At 39.3% G+C, this 25050-nt stretch overlaps 1 protein-coding gene across 8 annotated transcripts in view; it reads right to left on the bottom strand.

Annotated features, from left to right (window-relative positions):
* Positions 1-25050, bottom strand: part of RARS2 (arginyl-tRNA synthetase 2, mitochondrial) — a 55558-nt gene that overhangs the window by 24970 nt on the left and 5538 nt on the right. For 7 of the 8 annotated variants that reach the window (XR_010830469.1, XR_010830470.1, XM_066994553.1 and 4 more), the window contains exons 5-14: positions 22389-22486; positions 20971-21026; positions 19341-19424; positions 15590-15666; positions 12242-12397; positions 10231-10337; positions 9535-9630; positions 7586-7646; positions 4379-4455; positions 2949-3073 (exon numbers count right to left, since the gene is read on the bottom strand). Coding sequence is in view for 6 of the 8 variants with exons in the window: in XM_066994553.1 (XP_066850654.1) it covers positions 2949-3073; positions 4379-4455; positions 7586-7646; positions 9535-9630; positions 10231-10337; positions 12242-12397; positions 15590-15666; positions 19341-19424; positions 20971-21026; positions 22389-22486 (937 nt within the window). In the remaining 2 variants the exon portion in view is untranslated. Of the gene's footprint in view, positions 1-2948; positions 3074-4378; positions 4456-7585; positions 7647-9534; positions 9631-10230; positions 10338-12241; positions 12398-15589; positions 15667-19340; positions 19425-20970; positions 21027-22388; positions 22487-25050 lie in introns of those variants that run through there. The other variant, XM_066994555.1, reaches the window with a different exon arrangement.

The following is a 25050-nucleotide window of genomic DNA, read 5'->3' as shown; positions in this document are numbered from 1 at the left end:
AGTCAAGGTGAACAACACCCAGTGCTCCCTCCTCATCCTCCAAGTCACTTCATTGTAGAAGGCTACCTCGTTGGGTAAAAACAATTTTCCCTTTGTAAATCCGTGCTGACTGCTTCTGATAACCATTTTCTCCTTCATACTTCTGAAAATGGACTCCAGGATTAGTTGTCCCCAGGGACTAACGTAAGGCTGACAAGCCTGTAGTTAACTGGATCCTCCTTCTTGAAGACAGGATGGACTTTTGCTTTCTTCTAGTCCTTGGGAAGCTCTTCTGATCATGAAGACCTTTCAGAGATGATCAAGAGATCATTTCATTCAGACTGGCATCAGCCAGCTCCCTCAGCGCTCACAGGTGCAGCCCATCGGGCCCCTGTTCACTTATGGTGCACAGTTCAGTCTGTTTAAATGCTCCTTAACCTGATCTTCCTCCTCCAAGGGCAAGTATTCCTTCCTTCAGACTTTGCCTCTGGCCTCAGGGACCTAGGTTTCCTGAAAGCACATCTCAACAGAAAAAAGCACGGTGAAGAAGGTACTGAGTACCTCAGATGGGTGAAGGCAATGTGGGACATCTAAGTTACAAGCCTAAAACTGGTGTGTGAATAACACTTTCATTGCAGTTCATCTAAATTCATGTTCTTTCAGTGGACGTTATTAGTTCTTTGAATAAAACCACTTTCCTACAAGGAATCTTCTTCCTGAGTAGACATGACAGGAGCCTCTCCAAAGCTCTTCTAATTAAATACACTGAACTTATGTCTATCGTTACAAAACTTAATTCATCTGGAAGAGTCTAAGAGCTGTGTCCAGCTTTTTTGCAACTTGGTAATATTCTTCAGCAGTACGCTGCTGCGTACAGAAATTCACCGAAGGGCCAATTTCATTTCCCCTCTCACAGGGAAGGTCACAGGGCCAAGCTGGTGCTCCTGTTCATCAGAAGCACAGTGACCTCGCCTGCATAACAGCACTCCAAATGCTGGATCTTCAGGGAAATCAATGACTTGTGCTTGGACTTACAACCTCGCCTAGTGAAAAAGTGATCCTTCTGATATACATCACCCTTCTAAAACTATTTTTAAACTCAGATCACAATGCTCTCTGTCAGAGTCTCCTCCTCCCCTCTTCCAGTTTGTCTCTGCTGGATAGAAAGGAGGATTTTCGCAGTCTTTACAAGGCAAATCTGCTCCACTTTAGCCAGGAACAAGTACAATTTTTGATAGTGGCATATGTGGTTTATTAAATTTGCCAAGTTCAGCTTATGATTTGCTGTCCCAGATGATCTCCCACTAACAGCTGAAGATGCAGAACTGAGATGTTATCTTAAAGCACCACTTAAGTGGAATCAGTTTTGCAGCACAGTTTTAATACACTTAGATTCCTGTCTTTTGCTTTCCTATTTCTTCGTGCCAGGTCAGCAAAGCCAACAGAGAGAACTTTGACAAGGTCACACTACTCATATCATTGTCATTTACAAAATTTAGAAAGTACTAAATTTTAAAAGTGTGGGGGCAAAGAAATGTCAGACAAAGCCATCTATGACAGAGTTGTGCAGCCAAGGAAGCTGGCATTAGAGAGAAGATTTTTGTGGACAGCGGGGTTACTGAGATGAGTAGAAAGAAAAAGGATGCCAGTAATGGAAACTTCAGTAGCAGAAGACCTGTGTGAAGCTAATAGCAAAGAAAGTTTATACAAGAGTATTTAACTAACGAGCTTCAATTCCATATAGGCATGATTTTTAAAGCTAGCATTGGTTGTTAGATGCCCAGCCCCAGTAATCTTTCAGTGACAGCCTGGCATCTTGATACCACACGCAAATGTGTAATATCTTCCACTGTGCATCCACTCTTCAAACACTGAAGGCATTGCTATGAGTAAGGGATTTATGATTTCTAATTTAGGAAAGGGGAAGCAAGGCAGGAATTCAAACACAAAGGGAAAAAGTTTCACAAGCACAGGTAGGATTTAGAATCTAACTGATCTAATGGATAAACTCTGGGGAATGCTGCAGTGCCATCTGAACACATCACTTCCTTTGGCTGTTCGTCTGCTCACTGCTTATGCAATGGAACACGTGCTGTACCTCTGCCATGTCAGTTCAGTCCGGCATAAAAATAAGCTGGCTTTGCACTCAGCTGTAATACTGACCTTTAAACTGAAGCTCTGAGATCCGTTCCTCTCTGCAGTAAAACTGACTTCAATAGATGGTCACCCTTTTGTCATTCTGCCCACCTCCCTCCTCTTTGTCTGCTCTTCAAGCGAAATTACCTGGTTTACAAAAGCTGAAGAAGCAGAGAAAGGATGCGCACTAAGTTGATCACTGATTCAATTTAGCATGCAACTCTAGAAAGCACAGGAGGGGGGCAGCATTTCCCTGGGAACTGCTTGCATCATTATTTGCTTCCAGAGAAAACAACTCCACAGCCTCAGGTACAGGCAAATGTCCCCTCCAGCAGGCTGCTGCAGACCTGTGACCTCCTGGGGACTCCGGAAACAGTCCTGAGGCTGGGAGGATGACAAGGCAGTAGCTGCAGACAAGGTACGGTCAATCGTGCCAGAGAAAACTGTCAGAGTTACAAATCCTTTGGATGAAATCTATTGTTCCCTGAACTCCAGCCCCAACTCTACTATTGACTAGTCTGCCCCTCCAGAAAAAGCAATCAATGGCTGTCCCCCAAGGGCAAGTACATCCTCTCCAGTGCAAGAGCATGATGAAATAATTTCTCTGAATGTTAAGATTTGCAAATCTGTAATTTAGGGAAGTTCACAGAGTCACAAAGGATTATTTTTTTTTTTTGGTTTGTTTGAGCTATGGTAGATGGGAAAAGCACACAGCTCAGAGCATATCGCTATGATTAGTCTGATTCAGGGGAAAGTAAGAGACAGAAAAAGACGACAACTTTCTGATCAACAAGGAACATCAAAAGAAATGAATAAGACCTGAAATAGCTAACTTTTTGCAGAAGCCATGTTTTGTAACATCCTCGAACGAACTTCATCTAAAACATCTTCCAGGAAAATAACTTCTCCTCTCCGCGTCTTCATCCCTTGAACTAGCCCAAAGGACACATGCTGGCACCTGTGTTAAAAAGCAGCAGGACCTAAAATTACATTTTAATCAACAGAAATGTTTGCAGGGTTTGTTTAGAGCTGGGTTCTGACCAGGAAACAGCAGTAACAGCTGAATAAATAGCGTTCCAATGTGGGAAGCTTGGTGATATTATCAGTAACTCTCATTTCAGCAACCAAAACTTCATACATATTATATAATGAGAAAATTACGAGCAGAACTATGATAACCTGCTCATTTGTGCGCTCTTGGGAACCTCTCTTGCTACTAGCTTTAGTACAGAAGGCTCAACGCAATAAATTGATGAGAGGCAGGATGTAGACAGATCAAATTACTGTGGCAACACAAACCTGTTAATAAGATTAGAGAGGGAGTCATAATAATTCTATTGTGGCCACATTAAACTAAAAGTGTAATTAATCATCATTAATAATAAAACATTCACTGCTTCTGCTCACACTAATCCCAAGCATTATCCTGGATCCATAACCTAAGGTAATTTTAGTGCAACTTTAAGGACTGTGGAAGGAGGCAGGCTAATATTCCTGAAGGCTAAAATCCTTTATTTAACTGCAGAAGACATGCGGTCTGTCAGAGAGGAATATGATCTAGTCTGCAGATCGTTATTGACCTTTGCTCAGCTTGCTAACAAGGTCGGTAATCAAAATGAGTAACAGTGGGGATATATTTCCCTGCAATAGATATTTCAGACCTGGAGCATGATTCAAACTCAGATTCAGATCAGTCCTAAAATATCATACTTCACGAAGCAGTACTTTAACAAGTGATCATACAACATCCCAGAAGCCATGCCATAAAGTCTCTGAATGACTATTTTCCTTTCTCTCATTTTTATATCAAGCAGCTACGAAAGACCCCAAAGAGTGGCAGGCAAGGCTACTGGGTTTTGCGTCCTGAACACATGGTGATATCGCCACTTGCAAGGAAAGCGGGAGTAGGCTTACAGAATGAAATGGTTGGTGCTGAGGACCTGAGCCCGCATTGCGCACAAATCTGGGGGTTTTGTTTTCTTATTTTTCCAACTCATTGAACTAGTACTAGTTGGGTCTTACAGGCCAAAAGTCTGCTTGCACTCTGCAGCTCAATAGGTGCTCACCTGTAGCAGATCTTTAGCTTAGTTTCATCCAAAACGTATACATGAGGTGCTACAGCATGGCGGTAGGTGAGCATAATCAGGAGATACTCTTCAAGAGTGCCCTCCTCTGAAATTCCACTGTACGTATACTCATTCTTCTACTGTCCCCCCCCTCCACCACCCAAAAAAGTACGTAACCAAAATTCATAAATACGTACCTTTCAGCCCAGTCGTAGCCCATGAGCTTCAGTATTTGGAACAAATGTTGAAAGTGACTATTTTGACTTTTATCTGTCTAAAGAACAGAATTGGTGCATAATAGAAAACACTTCAGGTTAGATAAGAATTAGCTGTTAACACACACAGCACCATTGTAGTGATTTATTGGCACAGCATCAAACAGAATTAAGACCTGCAAAGACAGTCAATACCTGAAAACTGTAACAGCTGAAATATGTGGCAACACGATTTTGCATTGTTACGACAGAAATAATCTCTTTTAAAAAATGATTATTCCTAGGTCATGGATGCAAAGCCATGAATTGAAATGAAACCTTGTTGTTCTCTAGTTTCATGCAATGTTAGTTGCCCATCAGATTAAATGCCTCTATTTCCAATTCAGAGCCTTGCTGCTCTTGATATGTTCCCATGTTTTACATCACCAGACTTCAAGGTTCCTTTAACGTGGGAAGAGAAGCCTTCTTGAAGTCTGTCAGTGATATAACTACATAATGATACCACTATCAATGATGTACCTGCATAGCCTAACATGGCTCCTAGTGAAAGACAAAAGGCTTTCTTTCTGCAGACAAAACTCTCTGTCTGCAGAATTCACTAGTTTCTATTGTCTGCTGTGTGGCTTGTGGAGCTTTCAGGTACATAATTAAAATAAATAAATAAAGCACAAATGATAACATTTTCATATTAATGATGCATGTGTGCTCTCTTCCACTTCCAGTTCTCCTCTCCTATGACTTAAGGCAGTTTCCGATGAAGTTTCTTTACGTCTAGCAAGGATCTTTACAAGTATTCTAGCCACAACTGTCGCTACAAAGTTCATTTTTCTACCTAGTTGCTTTGTCTACACCACTAAAAGTCGTCTTTATCCCTCCCTAAAACCCAAGACTGACAAGACTGCTGAGATAATTCAATAACCAGTATTTCCTTATTTGTTTGGCATTCCAAGACAGGGAGTGAGCAGTGGGTGAGGTGCTTATCTGTGTTTTTTTCTCAGCTCTACCACTGCATTAAGCCTAAAGCACCTGCTTCCTCTTTCACAGTTCCTCATAACTTGCTCAGCTCCTATGCATCACCTCTCCCCTGCAGATTTACAAGCAAGGCTAATAAATAAATGGACAGTGGTGGTTTCAAACAAGTCCTTCCAAGATCTTTTCTATGCACGTCACATACGGGAAAAGCTCTCAGTACATGAAACAAAGCAAGATCTCTCTTGCTCAAAGATCTCACAATAAATTTTATGAAGTTTAGATTAGGGGCAGCTAACTGTACTGGCCAATGCTGCCTTGCTGTTTCCTCTGCTCCACACTAGGCCTGAATTCAATTCTACTCTCCTGTTTTATGAGACGTTATACATTCTGTGACAGCAACTACTTTTGTTTTCTGTGTACAAGAGCATGTCCCTTACCACTTGGGCCATCATCACAGCATTTAAAAGCCTCTTTGAAGGGCTGCAGCCTTCTGTTTACAATCAAAAGATGCCCCTAAATTATACATGTCCAAATGTAATCTAAGTGGTTAGCTTTATGGGAGAAGTTTGCTGTCTGACAGTAGGGATTGTTTTATTTTTCATATATAAGAGTTTTTCATCTCCTGAGTGCAACATTCAGCTGAAATTTTCTCACATTTTTAGTAAGTGTCATGCATTTGATAATGTTTTGGATGTTTTGCTCAAATCGCTGCATTTCTATGAAATAAGAAGGATTATTTTAGTATAAATCACTGACTTACAGCTTTACAACTAATAAACCAATTTAATGTTCTTTTAAACAAGTTGACCTAATGAAAACAAAAATTCAGTTATTCCAATTCAGCTGTGAGCAACCTGTTAATATGAGACTATTGTTTCCACACACGTTAAGCTAATGGAGTGAGCTAATGTGCTCACTCCATTAGCTTAACATTCAGCGCACATCCTGATTTGTGCAAAATACCCAGTAATTTTCTTTCTAATTGTTCTTTCTCCCCTGGTCCCCACTAGCTCATGGTATAAAAAGTACAAATAGAGATAATTACCTAGCTACATGAACTAGCAGGAAGCTTCCTTAACTCCTAATGAATTGCACTTTCACAGCCACACTGCTCTTTGATGCCAGTGAATCTAGTGTGTCCTAGCCAGCAGAGGCAAAAAAAAAAACACACTACCACCAAACAAACCAACCAAAATAAAACAACAACAAAAACCTGTTCTACGATCACATGTTGGAATGACAAGCTAGCAGAATTTTTCTGAAGACTGAAAATAAAAGGAGAAATGTGACTTAATGAAAAGTTGCACTTAAACCACGTTGGTATTTACTTTTATGTTTACTGATTTCTCCCTCAAATCATGGTATTTGTAACATTATATTGGCTTTTGAAAAAACTGTACCAGACAAAATACACAGGCACTATCACATCACAAAGAACATGCCAGAATGTGTATGTTTTTTTCCACGTCATTAATTGACTGTTTATTGGTCATAACAGAACATGATTTTCAAAACTTTTTTTTCTAAATGTGGAAAAAAAGAACATTTAAAAGCATCATATGATTCATCCTTGTTGGTTATGAAGCAAAAAAAAAAAAAGTCCCACATAATCGAGAAGATACAGCTTATTACTGATACTGCTGGAATTGTTAAAAAGCAAAACAACCAAGCACAGAAATATAAAAAGGCTCCCTGCCTACAACTGCTTTGTTCAGATTGATTAAACAGTATTTCATGTATAATTTCTAACATAATGAAATCGAGGCACTGTTCAAAACTGTATGAATTTACATCACAGATAACATATCAGGACTTTAGAATAAATCTAGATTCATTTTAGAACATTAATTTATAATATTACAACCCCTTATAACACTAAAAGCTTTTTCTGACTTGTTTAAATATTAATTACAACATTTATATAGACAATATAATGTCAATTGAATAAAGGTTTCTTTAAAACAAATTAAAATGAATTTTTAAAACTGAGAATAGCTGTTTTAAAACAGAGAATAATTTTTCAACCATTCTGTGGGTCATGAACTGAAACAGAACCAAGAAACACTGCCAGATTGAGGCATAGCTTCTGGGCAATGAGGACAGTCTATGTTACTGCCAAAAACACCACGTGCCTAAGTTGTATTTGGGAGCAAGAGATTCCCCTGGATTATTGGAGAGAGTCGGGCTCAAAGCGTTCATGAATCTGGAATTACTTACCACATAAATCATAGTATCACAGCTATGCTTGTTCATTCGGTCTATGGCAGCAGCAAGATCTCTGAAAGAGATAGTGAGAAACTATTTGGACTTTCACTCAAACTAAACAAGACTCATTATTTGCCACTTCAGAAAATTACCTACTCTTATGAAGGAAAGAGGAGTGCCATATTGGAGCAAAAAAAGAGGACATCTGTGCTTTGTTCACAACATGCACTTGAATTGTTTTTTTAAACCACTGGCTATGAAAATTACTGAGGAACAGAATTTATTTTATGGACAGAATTAAGTCTGGTCTCTGGGCTTGGCCATGCTTTGCACCTGGTCAGTACAATCTGTCCTGTCTTCTCCTTAAACTCCATTACTAACTTTTCTGGGTGAGGGGCTCTCTCTTCTGTGCGTATGCAAGTGTTTGCAGGTCTGTGCGTCAGTCAATGGAATTGAGGACTACAGGTCATATGGGCCATGTATCTGTGGTGCCAGCAACTGAAGAGGCTGGAGTAAATGCACGTATGTCCACCTGTGACTGGCAGCAGATATCAAGTTGAACTACCCAGCAGGTAGGTGAAGTGCCCTCAGGGCCAGGTTAAGTGTGTGTCTTCTAGGTTGAGGTACCAAAGGAGATGGCTACTGGAGGTAACAAGAGGTCCACGCCAACTACCAGACTGTGGGGCTGGGGGGTTGACTGAGAGACCCGTCTGTATACATGGCAGCCTCTGTGTAGGAGGCAACAGAAGAAAGTGAGGATCTAGGGCCTGCTGACAGATAGACCACATCTCTAAGCCCAGTTACTGGAGGAATCCAACATGGCTGTGTCTGTACAAGCGACTGGAGCTGCATTATGGCCCTTGGGGGCTCACGTGCCCAGGTGCCAGTGAGTGGGGAGACCTGGGGATCAGGAGCCAGCTAACGGGCAGACTGCCTGAGCTCAGCTGCTGGAGGGATCTATATTGTACATGTATACTCTGTACATATAATACATATATTTTATACACATAAGTAGTATACATACCACATACGTACATTTATGTTCATACATATATATGTGTACAATATGTGTATGTGTATGCTTATTTCTTCACACTAACAGAATTTCATCCCCAGAGAAGGGCACAAAAGGAGATCAAAAGTGCTGTCTGCATCTGAGTAGAGTGGTTTTGTTTGTGTTGGTCTGTTTGGTTGGTCCCATGTATGTGTTTTTTGTGTGCGTGTGTGTTTGTGTGCCTACTGGGAACACATGCTCAGCCTCACTACTGGTTGGACCCAAGGGCATGGAACTGTGGCAGCCTTGTCTCTGTCAGGCTCTGGAATTCAGCAGCTACCTGATGTGCAGGATTGATTGCAGCCCCTAACACTCTTCTCCTGAAAAAAATGTACAGTTTATCCCAAGGGCTAGACATCTGATGATCTGATTTACATTACTGGCCCAAATAAGCTTTTAAGACTTCCCTATCAAAATATCCAAGAGGAATTTTACTGATGAGACGGGAGAAAAACAGTGATAAAATTGATGGTACAGTGCTGGTGGTCCACTGAGTCAATGAAGACATGGTTGAACAAGCCATTTTCTTCTGCATCACGCTGTAAATAAACATTTTAAGCAAGGGTTTTTCTAAAACATTCGTTTGTCAAGTGTTTATGAGATGAAGAGATCTTGGCTTTGTTTTCAAAGCTAGTAGCTGGAGAAAGTATTATGACTTATGGAAAGGGGAGATTTACTAACAGACTGGTTAAGGGAATGAAAAATATTTAAAAGCAGTTGTTTTTCCCAAGTCATTTTCGTCCCATCATAGTTACATTGCTAGTTCCAGTTACAATTACTCATTAGTCAATATGTTCCACTGCAAAAATAAAAAGCTTCAAAATCTGTACTATCTGTTATAAATGTGCTCATGCACAAGAGTTTACTGGCAAAATAAAACCTAATAAACACAGATGAACTCACTTGCCTTGTTATATAAAGAGATGTCCCATCACTACGCATGACTGTGGAATACAACGAGAGGTCTTTCTTTTCTGAAAGATCCACAACTCCTGTCCCTTTTCTGTAAGTTGAGAGAAAAGGCTGAAGTAAATGCAATCCAGATTCAAAATACAGGTAAACTTCAGGTAAGACAGAAACAAACCAGAAGGCCTCTTGCCATATGACCCCATTCACTCTGAACAATCTTGATCTTTCCTTGAATGACTGCCTCCTAGAAGTCTTGTCAAAGACCATTCCTCTAATCCTGTTGTCACCACTGGTGATGTCAGAGAACCACCTCCTCATATTCTGGTACATTCTGTGAATATAGTTTTCCTCCCCATTCAGCCAGGCAGCACGCAGAAGCAAGGATCTCACCTGACTCTCCTTGTTAATTGACACACGCAACTACCAAACTAATCAACAGCTGAAAAGGCTATTAGGAACTGACTGCTGTCATTGCACCTAATTTGTCATGGCCAGGCTTCAGTGTTAGTGACAAAAAAAGGCAAACATTTTTTTTCTATGATTGCAGAAGCCCTGTTGGTTTTCTATTAGAACAGCTATTGAAATCATATAAAGAAAACACTTTCCTGTAGGTTACATACACACCGCGGTCATCTTATCTTTTAACTGAAATGTTAAATAAACCACACCAATAGACTGAATAACCAGGTCATACATTGTTTTCTGAAGGAGTCCTTTATCCTCCAACATCCTTAGAACTTCCTGGGATTTCTCTTGATAAAATGATTCTCCAGAATACTCATCAAAGTGGACTCCTAGACGCTGAAAGGTTCCCAGAATATGAAAGAAGAGAAACATTGTTAGATTGCAGCCAATCATTTCTTCCAATTACGTCAGATCACAGATCTGTGCCATGGGTCAGAGAGCAAAAATGGATTTTATTCCAGGAAACATCACTTCATTGTTAAAAGGAAAATATATTTGGATTTTGATATAATCAATTTCTGCATTAGAATTAATCTCCCTGAGCTGAATACAATGTTAGATATAATGTTAGAAAAATTAGGAGTAAACTGGAGAGAGTGATTAGTGTGGAAGTTCTGGGGTATGTAATTAACTTGCTGTGCTAGAGGTGAAACCAGTGGACTATAGTTACCTGGCCCTGAAGCCAATCCGATTTTAAAGGATTTAAAGGAGGAAAAAAAAAAAAAGCAGGAGCTGCTCACAAACTTTGCTGAGCACACAGAAATCACCATTGCTAGGAAGGCTGAAAGTACACATAGGAGAACCTGGATGACTAACTGCCGAAACAGGGTGAAATATAATAGTACGAGGGACAAGGTTTTTAACTGAGGACAAGAAAAGCTATCAGTCCATCCTCTATGTACTTATTGGTTTGAAAAGGAATTGGGAGAGCGAGATCTAGCTGTATCCACCATCATGTGATGGATGATGAGTAACTATCACGATGCAGTTGCATACTCAGCCCAACACTCCATTCACCCTAACAGGTCAGGTTCCCACTAGAATTATCAAGGCTGTGCCTCACTTAGGAGACTTAACTTAGGGTGCTAGGCACGAATCCAGCGATATCTTTCAGGGATGAAAGTAAAGAACTGCGAGGTTATCTGGATTATTGAGGGTAGGGCAAGGCACTTCTCTTTTAACTTTGCAAAACAAGGCTGAAAGAAGACATGTCTGTAAATACATCACAAGGAGGGGGATGGAAAAGTGCTGTTTGAAGTAAAGAATCATGCTAGCAGAGGGCAGTTGCATAAAACTCATCACAAACTCCTCGGAACTGGAAGTTAGAAAAAAAAAAATGACCAAGCACTTCAAAATCAGGCGCCCACTCCAGAATCTTATTGCAAGAACGTAGGAAAGAGAAACACTAGCTAGTTTTCAGATGGATTCAGGTGGTTCTGGAGCAAGACTATCTCCTAGTAATACCAAGAGACTGAGTTCAGTGACAGGAGGTTTATTTCCACTCCCTTTTCACAAATTCATAGCACTGATTTTTTGGTTGATACTGCATACTTCTCCCATGAAACAGTGGACACCAGCTCCATTCTTGAGGTTACAGTACACAACAGATGGCTGTATGTTAGTTCAACTCTACCTACAGAGTACTTATGCACTGATTACTATTGTAATCTCCTGCTGCTATAATTTCTTTCACTCGATTTAATGTGTGACATACACAACTCCACATTATCACATCAGATTGGAAATGTGAAAACAGAGGTATCTCCCAATAAAATTTATAACGTGGAAACTTAAATTTAGTGGGTTGTTGCTGACTTCAAATGTGAAGCAAAACCGAACAATATTTGGCTAACGCTGGTTTGCATTGTTGCTCAGTGCCACACTCCTGGCTTTAGGGCTCCTGAGAATGGAGGATTAGTCAACAGTCCAATTAGATGGACCCCATTAAACAAAACGTGTCTAGGTTGCAAGCAACTAAAGTGACTCTCTGCTTGGATGCTAAATCTACTACCATGCTTTTTCCAAACAGAACAGAGCATAACCTGGCATATTTAGAAACATCTTCCCCTCGACAGTGTGAAGTTTACGAGAAAGGCAATGAATTCACAACATTACTTCGGCCTCTATTCTTAAGTCGCAGTCTCTTGGATGAAAAGGTGCTGTCAATTATATTGACGGACCAACAGGTAAAAGGAGACCATTTTATTAGCAACACATAAAAAGCAATGGATTATTTGTACCTTATAAATTCGGATGTATTCTTCAATGCTGAAGCCTCTAAATTGTTTCCAAAGTGACAACGTCTGTTCATCATGTTCCTCCAGTTTTCTAAAGAAATCTGCAGCCAGCTTTTTTATGTTTTCATCTTCTGCTGCTTTGTTAATCTGCACATAAACCTAAAACATAATGGCACTGAATTTGTTGAAGAAATATAATGCTCCCCTCAAATAAAAATAAAGTTCTACAAGAACAAGACAAACAGACTCAAAGGTGACGTTTTTAATGTCAAAAATTTTAAAGCTGTGTTAAAGGAACACATTTCCTATTTAAAGGATGAATGACTAGTCTAAACTCCAATAGGAAAATGTGCAGCTAGCTTATCTTGAAACAAGACTAATGTCATAATTTTTTACTGCTGTTGCTACCAGTGTCTTCATAACCTTGAAACAACCACAGCAGCAGAATATGGAAGAAATAATTTGCATGAAGGGGAAACCATCACACACTTTTAAACCAGACGCTTTTCTTCAGAGGACCACAAAGTTGATACTTTGCACTGCCTAGAAATTAGATGGCAGTTGGAAAAAAAAATCAAACCAAACCAACAACAATAACAAAACCAGTTCTGATCCAAAAGCCACATGCTTATAGTACTCTGTATCCACACTAACACTTGCTGCCTCTCTGTGGCTGGAGTCAAGCATACGAATGTCAACACCTGACTAGAAATGCACGTACACTAGCAGTTTGCTAGAAATACTCTACTAACTCTTAGCCAATCTTACCAAGGTACACCAAAATTGGCTCTCCTGTTCATAAACAAATTCCTTTGCATACAAAAGCCAAATATTTCACCAGACAGTGATTCTCTTCTCTCCATGTGTCATAATTTGAAAGCTCACTGAAAAGTTTTTAAAAAGTTATAGTATTACGTAAAAATAATTAAATTAACCAGTGGCTACACTGTGTATTTAGACCCAAAGAGTTCAATGTGGATTAACTTTCAAGTCTTTGTAAGAGAGTTTTGATCCCCAAATCACTGCAATCTTGATAATATAAACTTCACTCTTGCAATGTTCAGACGAGTTTGCCAAGAATACCTTGCTCGAATGGGTCCGCCTATAACAAAAAGCTTTCACAGCAAAACTCTTGAACTTTTCCCCTTCCTTTCATGTCCCAAGATTTTCAGAGTATTGCTGACAAGCCTCAAAGATTAATGTTTGCTTAGTTCTGCCACAAAAAAAAAAGGAACTTAAAGTAGAGGAAAAATTCTACCCTGTCCAAGAACAATGCTCCCCCTCCCACGAACAATGGCTTCACACACTCTAACCCCTTCCCCATCTCTGATGCTGTAGAGCAAAAATAATGCAAAAGACATATTTGAATCTGACTCTTGGCCAAAATAGGAGGTGTAAAGCTATTTGGAAAGGTACATTCATCCACATATTTATTTATACAGAGACTGTGCCATGGAAATTTTTAAAGTTCATTTTAACTATAGGAAAGACTGGTTTCATACAACAGCAGAAAAACACCCCTTTAAAACATGCCTCTGTATTTGATACAATCCACGAATACAGCTGAACAAACAGTTAAAAACAGGGAATATTTGAGAACTGTAATGTAGTCTCAAACAACTACTGCTTTAGAATCTTATAGCTCAACTGAACACTGTTCACTAAATCTAAAGATAATTTTTTAAGGTCCTAAGGCCTACATGCTGCTGCAAGAGATTGTATTCTAAAGCTTTAATGCAAAATTCAAGTAGTCAAATTTTAAATCCTAAGAATGGACTGAAATTGTAAATAAAAATTAAATAAGATATGTCAATGCATAACCACAAGAACGTGATTACTACTTTCTGTCTCTGGAAATCGGTCCTAAGGCTCTAAAACACATCCATGCTACTAAGCTATCAATTTTCTTGAGCAGACTTCATGGGTGAGGGAACGAGTAAACAAAACACTCCTATGTCAGAGGGGCTGGCAAACTCAGAAGAAGCTATTCTGCCACATAAACAACCTGCCTAATATGTATTCAGTTGTACGGTGCCCAAGCATTCAACCACACTTTGTTCCTTTGCCAGTGAACAGGTTTATGTGAAAGAGTTAACCTGACGTACTGCCTGAACACCAGCATTAGCAATTGTTCCCACATTCAGCTCGGAAAGTAAAGTGTAATTCAGCTTTGTAACAGGAGGACAGTATCACACAGGAACCTCGAGAAAGCCCCATTAACGTGTGAAATTTTTCTTTTAAAGGATGAGGCCAGGGACATTAGCCATTCCGTAAACGTCCACCTATCCTTGTGGCCATTGGATTTGAACAGCACACATCGTCAACCAAAGATAACTTAAAAGTATCAAAAGATTCACAAAAGCCTTTTTTGTTTGTTTGTTTGTTCACCTATTGCATTGTTTGAAACAAGAAGTAACATACGAACAGGTAAAAAGGAAGAAATAAATACTAACTTGCATGTTGTTATGCATATTTGGATGGAGCAAACCAACATCCAAAATCATATTAGTTCTGTAAAAACAATACTTGTTAAATTATGACAGTCTGTGTGGACAGTCCAGGGAGTTTGTTGGTCCCTGACACATAGAAATGCAAACTGTGACACTTGCACTGTGCCGAGGCAGGCATGGTGGGCAACCAAGAGAGCACCCTCCTGCAATTAAACAGCTTTCCCTACTGTTGGAAGGCTTTTCATTAACGCCTGCCAACAGAAATTGCACCTTCTAATGGTCCTGGCTCTTTCACACAGTTGCGAGAAAGAGCAATCTGCAGGGCTGGAAAAGTGTTCTGAAAAGTGACGGTCACTTCTCGTTACCTGTATATGTGCTAAGGCTCCACAGTAGCTACAAAACACCTCAAAGATAATCTTCCCCCAACCATAGCGAATTGTGTACTGAGCAATGGAAATGAAATGTTACTGTTCTAAAATATGAGCAACAAGAACATTTTTACACCACACATGCCACTTCTTTCAGTGTAACTGAACACAGCTTTGGTAACCAGCACACAACAGCGTTAGACATCAGACTTCATTCCCACTGCAGTCACCAAAGTTGAGCTCAGCGGTCATCGCTGTTGCGTTAGGACAGCTGATACCAGTCAAGCTGTGGCAGTAACAGCACCCAATGCAACCTGAGGACCCATTCAATTCCCTCCCTTAGGGGATGTATTTTTCAGTGTAATGAAACCTGTCCATGCTGTCACGGGCACCTGTCTTTCAATTAAGTCATTAAAATACAACATGAGCTGCACAAGTCCCTCATGACCCTGCAGAGGCATCATCCTGTACAAAACTGACGGAGTTAAATGGATTACCCTCTGAAGTACCCAAATGGTCTTCTGTGAACTTACCTCGAAAAGGTGTTGTAAAGGACTGGATTTTAGCTTTTCTTTATCGCCAAACTGTTGGAAACCAACACCCAGTAAACCTTGAAAACAATTAAATACAGAGTTAGACAATAGCCCAGCCCAGAGTGTATTGTTTTGCTGATTAAGTTGTTTTAATAAGCAAGCCCTGTCTTAGCACTCTGTGTAATAAGACAAATTGCCTACATATCTAAACAATATAGTAAGTGCATGCTATAAACAGAGACCAAAAGCATAGCCTTTTATTCTGCTGTATGAAAAAAGCTTTAACAGCTAGACTTGAGTATGAAATACAGTGTCAACTTTTCAATTCCTCATAAATGGAATTTGTTTCTAGACTTGCAGATAAAGTTATATTTTACACAGCAACCAGCTGAAAACACAAAGCCATACAGGGCAAACTGTCCAGCAAACAGAATAATCAACCCCCTTGTTTGGCTTCCTCCCTCAGCAGCATTATCATTTCAAGGACAGTAGAAACTGGGACACAACGCGGTATTTCACATACCACTCATGCAATACTTTGAAGGGAGCTTTTTGCTAAATGCTGAGAATGTGCAGCTTTTCTTCACTTTATCTGATTTGGCTTCAGATCTTTCTGAAAGCCATCTGAAAGGGCAAGAAATTTAAACCCCAGTCTTATTGTCTAAGTCAAAAGAGCCCATTAACTCATTCCGTAATCTAGCGATATTAACCCCATAGCCTCTTAGATTATCTGAGGCTGCTTTTAAGGTCATCTCTTCCTTCTGAGCTAACAGGGACCTGGACTGATATAAAGACAGCATCTGAGGAATGCGGGCACCCCTTTGAAAAGCCCTCTGCAGCTAAACAAACAGCACTATCTCAAGAACTTCCCTCCTGAAAACAGCGACTGCGATAGAAGCTGTAGCAGATTTAGATATGAAAAACAAGTTAGAGTTTAGGAAATAGAATGTGTCTGATCCTATTGAAAGGGTGTTTCTTTAAAGATAGCTTGTTCTATGGGCTATCACAGCTTGATTTATTTCTTAACGATCTCTCCCAGATATTAGTGTACCTACACACCCCAGTTCTCAGTGCTGGTTTCACAGCCCAACCCCCAGCAAGACTTCCAGTTTTCATTCCACACAAACACATCCTTCCACACGTCTCTGTCTTCTCCTAAATATTTGTTATACTCCCCAATTACTGGCAAGATGTAGCACGCGTTGGGACTGATTTTGACTGAGGTGTGCTGACTGGTGAGCTGACAGGCTGAGCTCAGAAGTTAACTTTCTCTCCCTGAAGGCACTACATTGTATTTCTGCCCCTACACATCCGCCAACTGTCACAACACTAGAAGAACTTTGTTCTCCGAGATATTTTTTTTGTCAGATCTGGCTGAGGTTGCCCAATGCGTTCAGAATTTATTAGGAGCAGAGTGTCAGGAAGATGGATGGACTGACAAACAGAACGACTGCCTAAAATTTGTTACCTGAAGAAACCTGCCCCAAAACTGCTTAAAGCTTGAGGTCTTCTCTGCCATTTTTCAGCAAAATACATTTTCAATTATTATTTTTTAGAGCCTTCAACAATAGCAGTTGTAATGGAAATGCTGACAGATTGTTAATTATAGCACCGCTTCTGGGAAAGGACTAATATACGAATATTCCTATGCTATAGTTCTGTGAAGCATGACTATATTATTTGTTATAAAGCCTGTCACATATTTGAGCTGAGCCAGCGCAAATAAAGAAGGGAGCACCCATCTGGAAAGCTACAGTTGGGACTGCTCTGTCAGAAGTACCATTTTTAACAGCTGTGCTCTGGACAACAGGAATATAGGTAAATAACACACAGTCATCTTTATTATTTCTAGAAACTTTGTGTTAGATTTCTTGATATTCAGACTTATGAGTACAATTTATCTTCAAAGGGTGAATGAGGTCAGCTGAGAAGCCCTTTGCCTTTTGCATTGGATTGCTTAATTGCTATTGCCACATTCATTATACAAGCGCTGGTGATAAAAGTAATGTCTATGGGGTAAAAATGAATGAAATATGTAACGATGAAATTTAATTTTATGTAAACTCATTCTGTATTCAATTCTTACGAAACAAATCCTAAGTAAAGTGAAACTCTGCTATAAACTATGGTTTGACCAGAAACACGATCAGAACAAACAAGCTGGGGAGAAAACAATTAGACAAAGGGGAAAAAAAAGAAAATAAATTCTATTACTGCTCTTGCAGTCACAAGAATGTTTTACCAAACTGTCTACAATGCAGGAATTTACTCTAGAAGAAGAATGGATAGAACTGAATACCTTTTAAGTACATTATCAATACTGCTGAATGTGAATACATAAATAGAGTAAAAGTAGGATATTTCTGCTAAATTTTTAGCCTGGTTTTACTCACAGTTGATTAACTGAAATCCCCAAAAGCAGTTGAACCAGCTCAACTGACGGGGGCAGTATAAGGGCTGGAAAGCAAAAATGACTGCTTAACAGACATTTCACTTTGTGTTTGGCAATTAAAATTAATATAACTGCTGTTTTCGGACCCCACTGCAAAAGCTGTGTGGCAGTTCTATAGTTTCCATGAGTGTTCCAGTTTTCAAGAAGGAGGAAATGGGCATGGCTGTATTTCTTTTTTCTTCCTAAAAATAGGTCAAAATCAGCTTTGAGGTGGGGGGATTAGAAAAGAAATGGAGAATTTAGATAAACTTAAAATGCAAGGATAACAACAGAAACCAACAAAATTGTGAATCCTATGGATGGGTCAACTGCCGTATGTGAATAGTATTTACAGGCCTAGCAAGCAGACACAAATGGACTCTAGTCAGGGAGTAAATATCAACCACGCGGGACTGCGTGAGAGGATTTCTCAGTCCTCACTTACCTGATGGACATTTCAGAGGAGGTAGCAGTGTGTATGTGCCTGCAAGCAAATGCACATGCAGGCAAGATTGACAGTCTTCTAAGAACTACTCACTTGCACGTTCTCCACCTATACACCTCTCTTTCGCTACATTTTAATGGTAAACTGAATATTTTGGAGTAAGCTTTGCGATACCTTTAATAATATAAACAAACTAGGCTTCAACCTACCAAAATGCAGTTGCTAAACAAGTTAGTTACACTCTGTGAATAACGAACTTGTTTACATAGGGAAAAACAACAAAAAATACATAAAGACAGACACAAAGACAACTAAATACAAGAATATAACTTCTTTTTTCCCCAAACAATCGTTCTATTGTTATGCATACAGGTGTGGCATAGCTAAGTTAACAAAACTTACTCTCCCACTATTCCTATTACCTATGCAAAATCTGAATAAGGAGGACAGTAGTATCACCACAGACATGCAATAGATATGGTAATATGTATTTACGTTGTATGGAGGCAGCAGCAGTAGCCTGTTCAGATACTAGAGCACCACAACTACAACCACCATACTCAAAATATTTCTCCTGCGCATTAAAAATAAACCTCAAACAATACACAGGTAATCTGAGAGCTACTGAGGAACCATTGGGCAAATTTCCTCTTGTATTTCTTGCACGGTAGTATACGTCATACTGTTGATGAATCACTCTGGATTGCTTTGTTTTTGTCTTAAGGAGACTAACGACACACTACATGCATGTTAACACAATACTGCTCTTTATGAGCCCAGTATGAATCTAATGTGCCTGCAAAAACTGAAGTTGGAAACCCCGACCACGTTATACAGTTGAAAAGGGAACAGGAGAAACAAATATCAAAACATACCAAACTGCATGCCCCAGTCACCAAGGTAATTTATTCTTGTTACTTCATGTCCCAGTGCAACTTTGAGATTTGCTATAAAATTCCCTGGTAAGGAATCAAAATTGGTGTTATTATGCAAAGTTGTAGGTCAACCTCAACAGATCAATTTTATGGTTTTGTCATATTCAAAATGAAAAGGAAAAGCAAATCAGTCAGGTGAACTACTCCACACAATGTGCTAAAATACTTCCAAACTTAAAGCTATAATCTTTTGAGCAGGAAAAAAGCAGCTTTGCATTTGAGAGGTGCCATAATGTCTCTCATGCAGATCTGTATGTTTGTGTCACTGTTGTCTGTGCAGGCACATTCTGGGAAGTACATGAATATAAAAAACACTTATGTCCAGAAGGAGTCATGTACGACTTCTCATATATTCACAAATATGTGTTAGTATCCATAATTCCCTTCTCAAAGCCAGGAAACCTCATACCAGGAAGTTAAGCAAGTACTGAAATTCACAAACTGCTGTTAACTGTGAAGTTAAACGGAGAACTCCAAGTCCTTGAACAGTACTGAACACTTAACACACTGTGTGTCTGATATGGTCCAAACTTACCACATGACATAAGAACAGCTTGGTTCTAATTGTTATTACAACAAAAACCCTTCATCTTTCTCCTGAGCTTAGCTGTAGCATAGAATTACAAAGAAGAAATACATGCAACCAAGAAATAAGTGCAACCCTTCCCCTATTCTTCTGTGCTTCAAGGGTACCTTTTCATTACAATACTGATATCAAAGGTTGCAAAAAGCTTTCTCTTTTTCTTTTACTGTAACACCATACTACAGTTTGCAATCACTTTCCATTCCTACTCCCTGTCATCAATTCATTCTGTTTCTATTGGATAAGCATCCCTTTACAGAACTATTTTCGATTTTTTTTTATAACAAAGGGTCCGGAAATGAAACAAAAAGCCAAAAATATGTAAGGCCACTCAACCATCAGTCCACGAAGAGGCAGATTTATTAATTTTATGTAACTGATAATTATACACGATACATTAGTATAATTAAAAATAATGCATTATTAGATCAACAGATGCCGTAGGGTCTTCAGCTAATAACCTACAAATTTTAATGAGACAGGGCAAAAGAAGGGAGAAATAATGTTTTCCATATGCTATTAGAATACTGCACAATAAACTACTTAATTATTCCATGACAAATGACAGCAACTGTGTCAGTAATAGTAGCATAAAGGAATTAACACATAAAAACAAATGTCTTGCAAGACAACCACCAAGACATAACTATCTGCTCTACAGTCCAGCACAAATCAGAAATTTAAAATTCAAAGGACTTTCATAACACCTCAGTGAAAACTGCCCTGGGTGTCTTTGTGGAACAATTTTAAAGTACTTCGTTTAATGTTCACAGTCATAAAACTATATTATGTGTGACTTAATAAATCTGCCAGCAACACACCATGCTCCTTTCTTCACTGTATAATGAGCAAAAGGCTTTTAATTAGCAAGTCAAGCCTGACACAGCCACTCCACTAGAGGAGTGAAAGGTTAGCAGAATTCCCCTGTCAAGTGAATCATGAAGACAAAGAAGTCCTTTTAGGACACAGACTGAAACGCATACTCACCTATTATTGTGGAACGCAAGTGTCCTATGTGAAACTTTTTGGCAATGTTAGGGGAGCTGTAACAAATTTCCACAAATAACATTTGCTCAATGTAGAAGACTGCCAGATCACCAAGTCAGAAGTATTCAACTCATTAGTACAGCAGAAGAACTGTAATTAAACCACAACTTTCAACTTGCCCTTGCAATTCTCTGAGTAGTTTCCTTTCCAAGTAGTAGATCTCCCTATCAAACCAATTTTTCCTCTCATATCAGCCAGCAGCCAGTGTTAAAGAAAAAAAGGAAAAAAAAAAAAACACCAAAGAACCGCCCAATATCCAACTATACGAGTGACAAAGGACTTACACTGCTGTCTCACTTTTCATATATTTTGGACGTAAGAATCATGTTCTTCAGACCTTTATTAGAGGTAAATCTGGTACCAGAACAGGTAACTTTGTATACAAGAATCAGTAACTAAAATCACATTTTCTACCAACAGTGTCCTCTTCAAAGCGTGTAATTGGCATATCGTTATGCAAAAACAAACAAAAAAACCCACACCTCTAACGCTGTTTTATAATGTGAACAAAAGTTTTGTTTAGTTTGTTGTTTGTATTTTAGTTCACTTTAAGCTTACAATAGTGGAATATTATTAATCTGTCTTAAGCATTCACTTGAAAAATACTACAAAATAGTTGAAGTAGATCTTTACAGATCTTTATCAACAAAAGGAAAAAGCAACACTGTGCCCACAACTGTTTGCTCTCAAACACAAAATTCTGTTTCAGCTATGAACATCCACCCTCCAAATTAAAGGCATGTGCTGACTTTCTGACTAAGGAAGCCTACACAAAGAGAATAGGTGAACAATTTTATTATTTTTTTTCAATACGTAAAGTGATCCATGTCAACCACTTTTCTTTCCATGAGCAGGTGACCACAAACAAAATAGATACTGGCCAGAAGTTCTGCGGCCAGCAATTGAGAAGATTTAGCAAGGTAAATGCCTGGCTGCTCTAGCAAGTCAAGGATGAAGGTAGTGAGGACAGCTAAGTAACAGCTTTGGAAACTGAAACCCAAGTGGAAGAAGAAGTGCATTACTGGCTGAAAATTCAGATGATGTCTCTTGATAACAAGATAAAAGAAGCCTACTTAAATACTGAATGCTATTATGCGCTAAAGGAGAACGAGGCATGAACTCTTTAAACACCAAAAATACATTCTGGAAAAAGTCTCAATTCCCTAAATAAAACTTATATTCTATATATTATATTATTATATTATATTATATATACTTGGCAAATATATCAGAGTATTAAATACAGATGAATGTAATACCATAAATACGGTTTAACTTCACAGGCACCGCTCATTATGGCAATGAATATCAATCAGCAGACAAGGCTGTATTTCAGAGGACTCATTGCGAGTGCTTACCTGAACTCAATCACTGCCTTCTGTCTAGGCACCAGCGAGAAAAGTTCACTTTTTTTTCCATATTCTGAGCCATCTTTCAACACCTGCTGCAGCACAGTCTAAAGCACAGGGAAGATAAAATGAAGGAAAATAAGTATCAACAGAAAATGTGATCAGGAAAACCATCCACCAACCACACAAGAGTCTGATCCCACAGCCGGTTTTCACATTACCAGTTAGATGGCTGGTCTGCCAAGAAAACAAGGTATCACGTGCAGATGGAAATGCCATTAACTTTTGAAAGCTGCACTGGATCAATTAAATAAGCTAGACAAATTGTAAGCAGAGATTTTGGTGAAAATCTAAGCTGATTTTGGTAAAAACTTAAAAGTAGAAAGTGTAGATCTCATTAGAACTATTAAGTTACACAACATGTAACTGCTGGAGAGTCACCCAGGGGTAATCAGTAAGCAGGAAAGGAAAGTCAGCCCAAGAATGTGGGTAGAACAGTAACCTCATGTAAAATAAAGGTGTTCTCATGTAAATAGGACTCTTACCTTATTCTGACCAGGACCCTTGCCATGCCTAATTCAGGTAACACATTTTAAAATAACAGCTATCTTGTAGAACTAGACCGTAGATTTTGATCAAAGATTGGGAGATGAGAGAATTTATTTCATTGTGCAGCCAGATGTTCTCAGCAGGCTTTTTTTTTTTTCCCTGAATTAAAAAGAAAAGCTACACAGCATACCTCTGAGCTTCTTCAAAAGTGCCTCCTTCCCATGAATAAATCTTATCAAGGCACACTTTGAGGAATTTGGAGTGAAATTTCTATGAGTCCTGTCCTAGATCCAAAGCTTTTGTCAATGTGTGAATGCAAAGGACACGCACTGCACGCAGCACAACCCGGTCACAGAGGTCCAACCCTTAGGGACACATCAGATCTCCCACACACTCCTTGTGACTGAGGCCTGCAAGAAATCCAATGTGCTATAATTGCACGAGTATTACTGTGCTTATGCTGGTCACCTCAACAGCACATGAACACATTTTTATTTTCAGGAAATCTGACACAGAAGTTCCGGATTTCTAGCCTTCATGACCACCACTAAAGCCAGCCTAAGGGACAAAACTGCAGAATCCTCTCCATCAGTTCACTGCGGGTAGACTGAAACAACAGCTTATGGGAGGTACCTTATGGTCTGATCATTCTGAATAATAATGGGATACATACACATCAACCAGTGGTTTAAGTGAAGGAAAACCAGACAAAAGAGGCTTAGCTATTTCTCATTTCAGCAATACGAATGCTTTCATTGTTCTTTCTAGAACATGAGGCAGACTAACATCTCTAGCTTTTTCCAGTTGCTTTACATCACTGCCCGCTGTATTTCTTCATCAATCTTTTTTTAGGAATAGCATCTGCCTAATGTTCTTTTCCTTTCTTATTGGATGAGAGTATGTATATACAATGTGGAAACAGAAAAACAGGAGACTTTTGCAAGAATTTAAGCTTCCTCAGAATCACCAAGGCACTTAACTCCAAAACAGGAAGAAGAAAAACAACAACCCACAACACTCACATTTTACTACGACTGCTAGATTTTCCTAGGCATCAAAAGCCAGCTTGCTTTCTACTCCTCTAGCGCCAAGGAAAGCCAACTATTCAGACCTCACGTGTCTAAACACCCCTTCTCCCACCTGCGAATCCGTAAGAATGGCTTGTACAAAAGCATGTCTACTTTGAAAGCACGGAGACTGTCTAAAATTCCTTAAAATATTTCCTCAACAGCTTGAATGTAGTTTGTGGAAAGAGGAATCCTATGGTTAGATTATCAGTACTGCAATTATACAGCAAGGTAAGTCCCTGCACACACCCTGTATTCTTCAGTTTATCACAGTGATGCCAATACACTACAAAACCTAATACACGAAGCTGTAAGTCTCGGACAAACTTCCTGAAGATAGTACAGGCCTCTGGCGATGTGAACTGAAGTGGAAATCTCATTCCATTCAGTGGAAAGTTGTTTGTTTGATTTTATTTTTCCTAAAGTCACCTTAAAACACTTCTGCAGCAGAAATAACAGATGTAGAAAAAAGGAACTATGCCTGCAGAGAAACCTTTAATGCTGTTTTCATTATGGCACCTTAGAAGGTAAGCCAGACACACACACAAATCCTCAAATTTACCATAGCCCTATTCTCCTTATTAGTGGAAGTCACAGCTAGGTCTTATCTCCTCCTCTCTCCTCAGTGATATAATGCAAAATTCTGTGTTCTAATCCCACATTTCTTCCAGCAAAATTCTACTAGGCCAGACACATAGTTTTGCTTGACTCATTATTCTGACTAAAATCCCTACGACAAAGCACCTTGTCAAATCCTGCCCATGAACACAATTTAACACCAACACTATTCTTTCAGTGAATAGTCAGGTGTTATGTTCTTATCATGATGGATTACAGATAGTTAATGAGAATTTAAGGAGATGTTTCGAGGCAATAAATAAAGCAGCCAACTGACAGGAATGCCTAGGCATTAGCAATTCACAAGGCGACCTATCATTCAGGAGAAGACGATAACAAGCCTAAGAGACTTGCCCAGTGGAAGCCCTGTTAGGAAGAGAGCTTCACCAGCATTAGGTAAGATCTGATTTTCTGCCCAAATCACACGTGGCTCATTT

The sequence above is a fragment of the Anser cygnoides genome, chromosome 3, assembly GCF_040182565.1.
Source record: "Anser cygnoides isolate HZ-2024a breed goose chromosome 3, Taihu_goose_T2T_genome, whole genome shotgun sequence".
In the NCBI taxonomy this organism is placed as follows: domain Eukaryota; kingdom Metazoa; phylum Chordata; class Aves; order Anseriformes; family Anatidae; genus Anser; species Anser cygnoides.
This window is presented reverse-complemented; position numbering and strand designations above follow the sequence as displayed.